This window comes from Thamnophis elegans, chromosome 7 (assembly GCF_009769535.1).
Source record: "Thamnophis elegans isolate rThaEle1 chromosome 7, rThaEle1.pri, whole genome shotgun sequence".
In the NCBI taxonomy this organism is placed as follows: domain Eukaryota; kingdom Metazoa; phylum Chordata; class Lepidosauria; order Squamata; family Colubridae; genus Thamnophis; species Thamnophis elegans.
This window is the reverse complement of record NC_045547.1, coordinates 50,082,776-50,095,669: the sequence shown is the minus strand read 5'-3', so window position 1 is coordinate 50,095,669 and position 12,894 is coordinate 50,082,776. Positions and strand designations below refer to the sequence as shown.

At 43.4% G+C, this 12,894-nt stretch overlaps 1 protein-coding gene across 4 annotated transcripts in view; it reads left to right on the top strand.

The window, feature by feature from the left end:
* Positions 1 to 883: 883 nt before the first annotated feature.
* Positions 884 to 12,894, top strand: part of TBK1 (TANK binding kinase 1) — a 44,620-nt gene continuing 32,609 nt past the window's right edge. For 2 of the 4 annotated variants that reach the window (XM_032221189.1, XM_032221185.1), the window contains exons 1-3: positions 885 to 1,042; positions 7,841 to 7,949; positions 8,243 to 8,383. In XM_032221189.1, the coding sequence (XP_032077080.1) occupies positions 7,863 to 7,949; positions 8,243 to 8,383 (228 nt within the window). In that variant the 5' untranslated portion in view covers positions 885 to 1,042; positions 7,841 to 7,862. Of the gene's footprint in view, positions 1,043 to 7,840; positions 7,950 to 8,242; positions 8,384 to 12,894 lie in introns of all 4 variants that reach the window. The other 2 variants (XM_032221188.1, XM_032221187.1) reach the window with 2 other exon arrangements.

Sequence of the window (12,894 nt, the reverse complement as noted above, 5' to 3'; positions counted from 1 at the left end):
TATTGCTGGTCTTTGACCGAAATAAAGATTTTACTTACTTGGTGCCTTAAACCAACTGGGTGATTTTAGCCCCTCTTTTTTTTCCAGCCTTAGGGTTAGACAATGGCAAATCACTTCTGAAATCACGACAAGGAAACTCCAGGAACTGATCCAAGTAGTCTTTGGACAGGATTAAACGAAGAAAACGAACTATTATAAATTTGTGTTATTGTTTTCTTTGGTATATTTATGTGATCCTCAATATCCTATCTAAAGAAAAAAAATTTTTTTTAGTATTAAGATTTGCGTTTGTGAACATATCCATCTCCAACCACCCACCCCATTTTCTGTGTCTGCTTCAATACAAATAAAAGCTGCAAACTTGTAGAAACGTGAGCGTCGCAATTCCCACCGACCGCCGGGTACAGAGTGGACGATACCAGCGGGAAGGCTGTGAAGGTGGTCTCCAACCTTGGCAACTTTAAGACCTGCAAAGCTGGCTGAGGAACTCTGGGAGTTGAAGTCCACAGGTCTTAAAGTTGCCAAGGTTGGAGACCACTGCTTTAGACAAGTCATGATATTTAAATAGAAGTGATCTAGCGTGAGAGTGAAATCCCAGGAAAATAATAGGACGGGTTAACGATTTCATTGATTCAGTACTTTCTTCCAGGAAAGTTTACATGGACGTTGCATTTGAGCGCTTTACAGAACTACGATTCCCAGCATCCCTTTAGAGCAGTGGTCTCCAACCTTGGCAATTTTAAGACTTGTGGACTTCAACTCCCAGAGTTCCTCAGCCAGCAAGGCTGCCCGAGGAACTCTGGGAGTTGAAGTCCACAGGTCTTAAAGTTGCCAAGGTTGGAGACCAAAGCCTCGGTCTGCTCCGCTCCGCCTCCTACGTGGCCAGGAAGCCGGAAACGAAAGGGAAGCTGGGCGGCGAGGGAGAGCAGAGCGGGCTTCGGGGCAGGGGAGGAGGCCGCCGACCGCGGGGGGCTGCTCGGCTGAAGGAGCCGGAGGAGGTAAAGCCGCGCGCCTTCTCTTGGCCCGTCAGGGCGGCATAAAGGTAAAGCCGAGCAAAGGGCCGAAAACGCTTCGCGGAGCTTAGCCAGAACTGAGCGACAAATCTCTGGGGAAGGAGGGGAAGGCGGGGAGGGGAAGGGAGGCAGCTCGGTAGGCCTCAGGTGGGGCCTCAGGTGGGGAAGTCCGGCACCGCGCCTCAGCTGCTCTTGGGGGTGGATCAGGATTTCTCTCGGAGGCGAAATTGCTGAGGCTTTGGAGGAAACGGGGCTCCGGCACTTCCAGGGACTCCTATTCTGACGGCGCTGCGCATCATGACGAAGCTTTCCAGGGAAACAAAACTAACCTCCTCTGCGGAACTAACTCGAGCTTGTGCCTGTCTGTCCTGAGCAACGGAGCTGATTTCTCGGTGACTCCAAAGCGGTTCCGTCGCTTTGTGCCTGGTGGCCTCAACCCGTGCAGTGGTCTCCAAACTTGGCAACTTTAAGACCTGTGGACTTCAGCTGTGCTGACTGAGGAACTCTGGGAGTTGAAGTCCACAAGTCTTAAAAGTTGCCAAGGTTGGAGACCACTTCACCTAGCTTGGGGTTCCTACCTACGATTGACTTGGTTGTCCAGAGTTGTACACAATATAGTACTCGCCCGTCAATATCGATAGGCGATCACGCCTCTTGTTCTGAGTCTTACGCATCTGTATTTTTACTCTTGCATCTCATATCCTGGTGCTCACATGCATAATATAATGAAACCTCCTGTCTGTAAGAAGCAGCTTTCGTGCTTTTACCGTTGTAATGGACGATTCATATTGTCTTATTTACAAGCATGATATTTTATAACAAAGAAAATTCAGTGGCTCTTATTTAAGGTAAGGGATGAATTGCATATAAACTAATATATATCAGTTGCAAATTTAAACATGCGCTTAAACATATGCAATTATGTGTGAGTGAAATATCTCCTTGCTTACACTCGTCTACAGCCTGGTTCTCTTATTGTCAATGTTCTTTCTCACATTCACAATCTTGGGGGAAATAAGTTCTTGCCTTACTTCTTCCGTCTTCACTTAACAAACCACAATTGGAAGTGGCAACTCTGCTGAGCAATGGGGTCGTTAAGTGAAACAACATATGACCATGTTCAACCATGTTGAACTTAGTGTTGGTTTCTGTGTGAGTCATTAAACAAATCGCCCAAAATTGTTAAGCATGACATTACATGTCTGCAACTTGCAACTTGCTGCTAGTAAGTCTATTGACTTTGCCTCTTGGAAGCTAGTTATGAAGCTCACAAATGGCAATTACATGACTATAGAGATGCTGCTATGGCTATAAGTTTGAGGACAGTTTGTAATAACTCTTTAATTTTCTAAAATTATCAATTTGTTGTGTAACTTGCCTTTAATACATATGGATTTAGGCATAATAATAGACACAGATTGCATTTTTAGAAGATGTATACACTATATAGCCATGATGGCGAACCTGTGGCACGTGTGCCGGAAGTGGCATGCAGAACCATCTCTCCAGGCATGCCAGCGTTGCCCATTGGTCTTCTAGGTTCCAGCTGGTCTTCATGGGCAACGGCTGGCATGCCCAGAGAGATGGGTCTGCATGCCACTTCCGGCACACGGGCCACAGGTTTGCCATTAGAAAATATTATTAAAATTAGATATGTCCTTGTTCCCCCAGGATAGCTGCTAAGTAAATCTCTCTGGGATGGCACTAGATCAGGGGTCCCAGATCCATTTGCATGAATGGTGGGTGCTTGCAAGTGGCAGGCACTCACACCTACCACTTTTGTAAATGGTGCTGTGTGCGCAAGTGTGCACCTGTTGCTTATGCAGAACCATCCCCCCCCCATTGGTCTGCAAAGCCAGAATGGTTGGAGACCCCTGTGCTAGATGGATTGTAAACTTAGCAGTTTGTGGTACAGGTAGTCTTTGTTTAATGCCTGGTTTCAATTTAAGTCAGGAAAGAAGAGAAGGAAAAAAGAAATAAAATTAGGATATACCAACAACCATTCATTACTTTCTATATTTTGCGATCTTTGAAGACTATCCTTGTATTCACCGTGTCCACATGCTGCTCTTAGTTTTTTACCTTTTCATTTCTCTGTGTGAAGTTCCCATCAACTCCATCTGGTTCCAAACTTCTCAATCTTCACAGCATATTCTTTGATACATCATAATTGTTTCACAATTTTGTTCTCATTCATTTTTTTGAATGGACCAAACCATTTTCAACTTTCTCTTGAGTGATTCTCAACGTTTTCTTCACCACAGACTCCCTTTTAATACCTATTGTGGCCACTGACCACCAAGACTTAACTCAAGATTTAAATTATAACATTTCTTCAAGCCTTCACAGATGCTCTGTGATGACATCACAGCCCACCAGGGTCCATGGACCACAGATTGATAACCACTGGATCAAACCATTTCATATTGCTTTCTTCCTACTACTCGCTGACTTTTACATTCATTCCACATTCATCGTTTTCTTCACCACAGACTTCCTTTTAATACCTATTGTGGCCACTGACCACCAAGACTGAACTCAAGATTTAAATTATAACATTTCTTCAAGCCTTCACAGACCATATTGCTTTCTTCCTACTGCTCGCTCACTTTTACATTCAGTAACAGGTATCTCCTCCTACTACATTAAACTTACATTTTTTTATCTGACATGCTCTATTTGTGCTTTTGTATAACAAAGTGAAAAGCATGTTTTTGTATGCAACTATTTTTGTGTCTTTAAATGCTCATGTCTCACAATAGAATCTAAAAGACCTGATACCTTTCTATGAGTGTCTACATACACTATATCGCTAAAAGTATTCACTCACCCATCCACATAAGTTGTGAGTGAATACTTGTGGCAATATAGTGTATCTTAAACTTTCTCCATCCATTCTACCAAATGCTACCAGAATTCCCTCTAGTTTTACATAATTTGTGTTTGCAATCAGCCACTCAGTTTTCATTATCAAAAAACAACTGTATTGTGAGTATAAAGTGGTCTCTAAGTTTGACTGAATAAAGTAAACATGTTAGTATTTTATATACTAATTTTCATCTTTACATCCTTTCACTAATATTTACTGTGTATGTTCACTTTTCTCAAACAACAGCATGGCATTATCAGCATGCAAAGGTGATCCCTAAGCAACACATGATAGGTTATTATAGAACATTTTGTATCTGTTAATATTAAGCAATTTAGTGGATTTCAGACTTCCTTGTTGTGTTTCCTGCTTAGTGTTGAATGATTTTCTAAGCACTCCATTTATTATTATGCATGCTTCCCTATTTATACTGCTTTTGACAGTTAGGAATGTGTAGCATACAAATTTAATAAATCACTGCCATTACTGTCATAATCTGCTTTTACTGCATTGCATTCAACAACCAATCAAATTCCATTTATGCACAAAACATTACATAATTTGGATGTATTCAATTTATTCTATGCTTCTCTAAATCAAGATGCACATAATAAACTATTTCTCATATTCATACAGATGCTGAAGAGCAAAAACATTTGTGCAAGATAGCATAAAGTTACACTACATTTCCCAATTTTGCTCATTATCACTTCTCATGTATTTTCAATATTAAAAAATAATTCTGCCAAATATTTTCCAAAGCCAACTTTCTTTTTTTCTTTATATAGAAAAGTGATAGCATTTTCCCAGTGGTTAAGCACAGGTGGAGTCTTGACACATTAAACAATTGGCACACCCATATTTTACTGATTCTCCAGGTATATTATCAACACTTCAACTTTATTATTTTGAACATTCTCATGTTGAATGACTTTTCTTCATTTTTTTTCTTTGTCACTAGGGTAACACTTTCAGTTTCATTCTTTCATTGAAAAATAACACTCACTTCCATACAGATCCTAAATAATTTTGTTACTTTTATTCCTCCTCCAGGAGTTTCCGTGTTTTATCACCATTCACAATGTCCATGCTTTTTTTTTTCTTTCTGTTAAAACTGCTTGATTTATTGAATGTGTTTCAGTATACTAATACTTTTAATTTGTAGTATATGGTCAATAGCTTGTTGACTTGCAAGGTATCCTCTAGATTATAATTCATACCTTGCATAGAATAGCAGGAGCATACCTGGTATAAACTGGTTATGCTTGCAACATATTGCCAAAATGTAGCCAAAGACTAGGAGATACCTCTTTCAAATTATGACAACACCAAAATAAAGAAATACTGCTCAGAAATATGTAAAGGATCGCGTTTTTATTGTTTCACAAATTTCTGTGCTTCTTTTTACTAAAAAGTGTGTTGTGAAACCTGCTTTGGAAAAAATCAATTTGCTCAGAAACTGATAAGATTGTTGTGAACTGCCCAAGGTCACTTAGGTAATATGGGTGGTGTAGAAATTAAATAAGTAAATATATACATAGGAATGTGTTTCTATCTAAACCAATGGTTCTCAACCTTTTCTTCACCCCTCCCCCTTTAAATATGTTTTATGGCCAAGGATCTCCAAGACTTAACTCAAGGTTTAAATCATAATATTTCTTCAAACCTTTGCAGACCTCCTATGTTGACATTGTGGACCCCCAGAGGTACGCGAACTAGAAGTTGAGAACCACTAGTCTAAACTACTTTTGTGTGTATGTGGATAGAGGAATATTCAATTCAGTGAAAAGAAAACAGGACTTTTCATTGAATTTAATGGATGTAATTATAGTGCTTTGAATACAGTTATCACATTGAATGTTAATTGGAAGAGAGAGAAAACTTTCTTAGGAAAGAAGCCAAGTTTTTTTAACAACTAAAATTCAGTCCCAACCTACCCTTAGTAGATAACATGGAACAAGTGATGATACATCGGTTACACATCATCACTTTGTCTGCTTTGTTGCCTATCTAAATAACCATGGTGTGAATGTAACTTTATTGTTAATGTGCTTCTTTAATATAAATCAGAAAGAAGTATTTTTCCAGTGGGAGTCCTTTATCTTGTAATTTTCTTTATTCATAACATTTCTTAAGAATTATAAAGCAATAAAAATATAGCACTCAGTTATAAACTAATTTTTGGTAGAGTATTGATTTTAGAAAACAAGCAATATAATTCGTGAGACTAACTATTTTTATGAACTCCTTGGCACGGAACTTTGCCAAAACAAATTGCAGTGTAAGTTTTCAAACAAAAAGTAACACAGACAAGTAGTTCTCCTTTCTCTAGTCTATCAGGCCTCAAATGAAAAATCTTAAGATTGTGCAAAAAATAATAATAATCAATGCACCTGCATAATATACATCCATCTTAATAAATTTGAGAATACTAGAAGTTCTGCAAAGAACACAATTTCTTTACTGATATGGATAAAGTTGTGTTTCTTGCCTTTTTAAAGCAGCATTTATACAATATAATTACAATGTGTGCGTGTGTGTGTGTAGGTAAGTAGGTAGGTTGTCATTATATTTACATAGATTGAAGACATGGAAAAATGATGTATCTGTTTTTACTATCTTTAATTCAAGTTTAAAATTGTTGTTAATAACAATTTTAACCCATAACTGTATTAAGATGTTTAATTAATTAAGTAGAGGTCAGCAGATGCAGATTACTGTATAGCATTGGTAATTACTCCTGTTTGAAAAAAGCATGTTTATGTTAACTTCATAAAGGCATAAATTTTTGGTAACAGCAGTTTGCAGCACCTTGAGAAAGTGATCTTGAGAAAAATAAGCAAGTTTAGATCAAGCTAGTATTTGAATGGGAGAAAGAAATGTTGGAAGGCAAAGGTTTCTGGTCCATTCCTAGCCGGGAGTCACCACTGACGCTAAAAGAAAGTTTCGTGAAGACAGCTGCCTGGAAGTTATGAGTTTTTATTGAGGAAAGAAAGAACGGGAAGGATGAGACACAGCTCTGTCGTTCCCGGGTCTGCAACACCACATATAGAGTTTGGTTTCCCCTTTTATATAGTTTTTCTTACTTCAGGCTATTGTGTAAATTCGGATTTTATAAAGTTCTTTTATTCCGGATGATTGTTCTGATCTTGATTCTCTTGTCTTCGGATTTCGTCCGTCCGGTGTCTTGTCCTTGGGCTAATCCTATCATAAGATACGAGGAGGGTATTTTCCTGTTTGGGCACTTATACCAAGGTGTCTGCTCTATGTAAATAGTCATGATGTTTGTGTTATCTTGGGATTGGATTTTGTGTTTGTGGTATTCTGACTGGTCATTGCTAGATTTGGGTTTTTTCCCCCAATTTCCTAATCCTATTATCTCATGTTTCTTTTGTGACTGAGTGTAACCTTTTCCTGGCTACGTGTGTGGCTTTCTCTGGCTATGGCTCCTGGCTGCGTGTTTATTAATTTTTCTGTACATGCCTTCTGGGTTATTTCTGCTACCTTACTACAGAAACTATATGCTGAAAGACATCCTGAAAAAAAGCAATGACAAAGCAGTCATTTGTATTGTTGCAAAGGAAACATGTCATGAGCAGGAGTCAATCTCAGTTCAGGGGAATTTTATGATGGCTAAATACTTTAAATATGAGTGTGTGTTGAGATATACAGTATCTGGTCCTAGTGGCATGCTATTTAGAAAATAAGGTGTTTATGCTTTTTATTCTTCAGTTTTTAATAAAAAAAGGTAAATACCCTTACAGCAATTGGTTTAAGCTAGAATTATTAAGTATTTGTATTTTTCTATGAACAGGAGAAAAGCTATTTCTGAAGTCACTTAAAATTATCTTACAGGAATATTTGCTATAGATCTAAAATAAGAATAGTTCATACATTGTCTTGGACATATTGGCAACTTAATTCATGAAGTTATGTTTTGTTTTCCAATCCCAATAAGATTTTACTATTTGGGAGCAAATATGCAGAGCACATCAAATTATCTGTGGCTTCTATCAGACATCCTGGGACAAGGAGCTACTGCAAATGTTTTTCGTGGACGACACAAGGTTTGTATAAAAATAGAATTCTGCTAGCTGAAATTTTTTTTTATCTAGGCTCAACACAGAATATTTTCTTAATTTCTCATGTTGAATGGCATTTATCACTTTACTTACTAGATGTAAGGCAGATGTGTCTTAATAACAGAGATACTGTAGCTTTTGTCAGAAAAATCTTCCATGAAATGTTTTTAAAAATGTCATTAACATTACAATTTAAATGTACAGGAACATCCATTTTTCAGAGATGATAATTTTAATGATTCTGGGCTTTTTCTAAACGAACCTAATGTTTCTTACAGAAAACTGGAGACTTGTATGCTGTCAAAGTATTTAATAACTTCAGCTTCCTTCGTCCGGTGGATGTTCAGATGAGGGAATTTGAAGTGTTAAAGAAACTAAATCATAAGAACATCGTCAAATTATTTGCCATAGAAGAGGAGGTAATTATTATGTAATGATATATTTTACTGAGGAGCAATTCATGTTTTTACATTATATTGGTATTTACATTTCAATATTTGCCACTTTCTTAATTTTATTCTGAGATTAATAAGGACATGTTGAAATATAATAATGGTAATGAACTTAAATCTCCCTGCTTCCTCTTTTGGAATGCCCACAAGAAAGATATTAGAAAATGTGCACATACTGTCAGCGTTCCAAATACCATGTAGAATCAATTCAGAATCAAAGGCAAAACTATGCTTAAAGTTCCAATTTAATAAAGCAGGCATGTTGACACATAACTTCCAACTCTGGAAGTTCCATCAGAATCCCACCCAGTTATTTATTTATTTATTGAATTTATAGGCCGCCCAATCCCAAAGGACTCCGGGCGGCTTACAAAAAAGGGGAAAAAAAGAAAAGGAAAATAAAAAGAGTGGTTTAAAATTCACAACACACACTCGTTCTACTCGGGGCTGGACCTTAACAATAAGGTCAACAGCCCCAGGCCTGCCGGAACTGCCAGATTTTAACAGCTTTCCTGAAGGCCGTGAGAGTGGGCAAGGCCCGGACCTCTGGGGGTAGCTGATTCCAGAGGGTTGGAGCAGCCACAGAGAAGGCTCTCCTCCAGGGGCCCGCCAGCCGACAGTGACTGGCTGACGGCATCCGAAGGAGGTCCAATCTGTGGGATCTTATCGTTGGGAGGTATGTGGCAGTAGGTGGTCTCGCAGATAAGCTGGTCCTAGGCCATGTAGGGCTTAATTGCGCCCGGAGACCAATTGGTAGCCAGTGCAGCTCGCGGAGGACAGGTGTAACATGGGTATACCTCGGTACACCCAATATCGCTCGCACGACTGCATTCTGGACTAGCTGTAATCTCCAAACGCTTTTCAAGGGTAGCCCAATGTAGAGCGCATTGCAATAATCCAGCCTTGAGGTGACAAGGGCGTGAGTGACCATTTGGAGTGCCCCCTGGTCCAGGTAGGGCCGCAATTGGTGCACCAGGCGAACCTGGGCAAAGGCCCCCCTGGTCACAGCTGACAGATGGTGTTCCAGTGTCAGCTGTGAATCCAGGAGGACCCCCAAATTGCGGGCCCTCTGAGGGACATACGTTTTCGCCTCCCAGAATCAAGGACGGACTGTCTGGGCTGTCCTTCGGGGGCAACATCCAAAGCCACTCAGTCTTATCGGGATTGAGCACCAATTTGTTCATCCCCATCCAGATCCTGTCAGCTTCCAGGCATCGGCACATCACGTCTGCCGCTACAATGAGCTGGCACGGGGCAGATAGATACAACTGTGTATCATCTGCATATTGATGGTATTTTATTCCGTGCTGTCGTATGATCTCACCCAACGGTTTCATGTAGATGTTAAATAGGAGGGGGGACAAGACCGAACCCTGTGGCACCCCACATTTGAGGGCCCTAGGGGTCGACTTCTGCCCCCTGACCAACACCGACTGCGACCTGTCGGAGAGGTAAGAGGAGAACCACCGTAAAACGATGCCTCCCACTCCCACCTCCTCCAGACGTCGCAGAAGGATACCATGGTCGATGGTATCGAAAGCTGCTGAGAGGTCAAGTAGCACCAGGATAGAGGAATGCCCTCTATCCCTAGCCTGCCAGAGATCATCCATCAGTGCGACCAAAGTGGTTTCAGTGCTGTACCCAGGCCTGAAACCAGACTGAAAGGAATCCAGATAATCTGCTTCATTCAAGGTCCATCGGAGTTGAAGTGCCACCACCTTCTCAACAATCTTCCCCAGAAAAGGAAGGTTGGAGACAGGATGATAGTTTTTCAGGATGGCTGGATCCAGGGAAGGCTTCTTGAGGAGGGGTCTCACCACCGCTTCCTTCAATGGTTGCGGGAAGGACCCCTCCTGCAAACATGCGTTGGTAATCGCCTGGAGCCAGCCTCATGTCACCTCTCTGCTGGTCAAAACCAGCCAGGAGGGGCATGGGTCCAGTAAACAGGTGGAGACGCTCATCGCTCCCATGGCCTTGTGAACTTCCTCAGGGGTGACAAATTCGAACTCATCCCAGGAAGTCCGATTGAGACTTACGCTCGGCATCTCAGCTGGTATTGCCCAAGCGGAGTCAAGGTCTGTCCGAAACTGAGTGATTTTATCCGACAGAAACTGAACAAATTCCTCAGCTCTTCCCTGCAGGGGAACCTTTCAGGAGGGAGCAGGTCACCTAAACAGGGTGGCTGGGCGGGATTCCGTGGACGCAATAAGAGCGGAAAAATGTGTGCATTTTGTCGCCTGTATCGCCACTAAGTAAGTCCTAATAAAGGCTCTTAATAGTGTTCGATCAGATTCAGAGTTACTAGTCCTCCAACGTCGCTCTAGGCGTCTCTTTTGGCGCTTCATCTCCTGGAGTTCCTCGGTAAACCAAGGTGCCCTTCTGGATCCACTGCCGGGGAGAGGCTGCAAAGGCGCAATCCGGTCCAGTTCCTCAGTCGCCGCAACATTCCAGGCAGCGACTAAGGATTCGGTCGGATTGCGGGCAAGGGAGTCAGGTATCTCTCCAAGCTCCCTCTGGAATCCCGTCGGGTCCATCAGGTGCCTGGGGCAGAACCACTTAGTCGGTTCCACCTTCCTGCAATGGGGGAGTAGTGTCCCGAAGTCAAGCCTCAGCAAGGAGTGATCTGACCATGAGAAGGGCGAGGTCTCTATTCCCCTTAATTCTAGATCACGTTTCCACTGCCCCGAGAGAAATACAAGGTCGAGTGTGTGTCCCACTCTATGAGTTGGGCCATGAACTACTTGGGTCAAGTCCATGGTTGTCATGGAGGCCATGAACTCCTGTGCCCCATCAGAGTGTTCGCCAAGCGACGGTAGGTTAAAGTCCCCCAGCACCATTAGTCTGGGGAACTCCACCGCCAACCCGGCTACTGCCTCTAGCAGCACAGGCAGGGCTGTCGTGACGCAGTTGGGAGGTAGGTACATCAAGAACAAGCCCACTTGAACCCCTAGGTCCAACTTCAAGAGGAGAGACTCACACCCCACAATCTCTGGCCCAGGGACCCTGCGAGGATCTAACAACTTTCGGATGACAACTCCTACTCCCCCACCCCTTTTTCTGGTGTCATGGTTGGTGGAGCACCTGAAACCCATCTGGGCACATTTCTGAGAGGGGGACTCCTCCCTCTTGGCCCAGCCAGGTTTCAGTTATACATGCCAGGTCTGCCCCTCCATCTAATATTAAGTCCCGGACGAGGGGACCCTTGTTCACAACAGACCTGGCATTTAGCAGCAGCAACCTGAGACCAGGGCCCTGATCTCCTCTGCCACCAGGTCTTTGAGGTGAGCCTGAGGGGCCGGAACAAGGAATCGCTGTAATGTAGTGAGTCCTTCTTCCCCAGTAATGGCTAGCCCTACAGCTCCCGTCATATCTGCCCCTCCCAGTTGTAACCGGAATGCTCCGACCCTCCCCCCCATAGACCCTCCCCCCTCTCTCATGGCCTCCATTCTTCCCGGCAGGCCACACACACCATTCACTCTAGGGCGGGGGCCGGGTGTGGGCCCCCATCCACTTCTGCTTCTGCACTCAGTGGAGGGGGCTGCAGGTCGCACCCCCAGTCCTATCATACTCACTAAACAAACATTCTACTCAGTCATACCCCACAATAATCGTTAAAAATACAATACAGTGATATAAAATTAATTAAATTAATTAAATTAAAAAGTGGGTGCATTCTCTCTCACGATCGTACCATCATACACTCAACACACTAGTTAAGAACGCAGTTTTTAATGCACGAAAACAGAGGTGGTCAGTGCAAGTGGGGCCGGTAATAGGTAGGGAGGGAGGGGTTCCTCGTTCTTTTCTCCCGCATAGTCTGAAAGTGGTGTAAAAAAGCCTGAGGCGACTGGGAGAGTTGGCGCTAGTTGGAAAGAGCAGGCTCCCCATTCTCTTCATCCTTGTCCTCTCTCTCTGCGGGGCGACAGGGAGAAAAGGCCCCACAACGCTCGGGACGCCCAGCAGCGGCGATATCCAAAAGCCGAGGCTGAAGAAGAGGGAGGGAGGGACGGGGAGCTGCGTCCAGGACAGTAATGGCGGTGCAAGAGGGGACCAGCCGCCCGGTCTCAAGGCACACCGGCACAGAACTCACCGGCTCCACGGGCAACAGGGCAGGCATGGCGGCACAGACACAGCAACTCCCCCGACAACGCAGGACCCGCTGCTGCGGCTGGGACAGATGGAATAGTGGTTGCGGCGCCCAGAATAGGTGGAATGGCAGCAGGGTCGGCGGCCCCCCTGAAGCAGCAGGGCCAGGCCGCGGCGGCCGAGTAGGTGGAATAGCGATCATGGCGGCCGGAGTAGGTGAGATGGCAGCAAGGTCGGTGGCTCCCTCGAAGCAGCAGGGCCAGGCCGCGGTGGCCGAGTAGGTGGAATAGCGGTCGCAGCGGTCGGAATAGGTGGAATGGCGGCAGGGTCGCCGGTCCCCCTGAAGCAGCAGGGCAAGGCTGCAGCAGCCGAGTAGATGGAATGGCATTCGC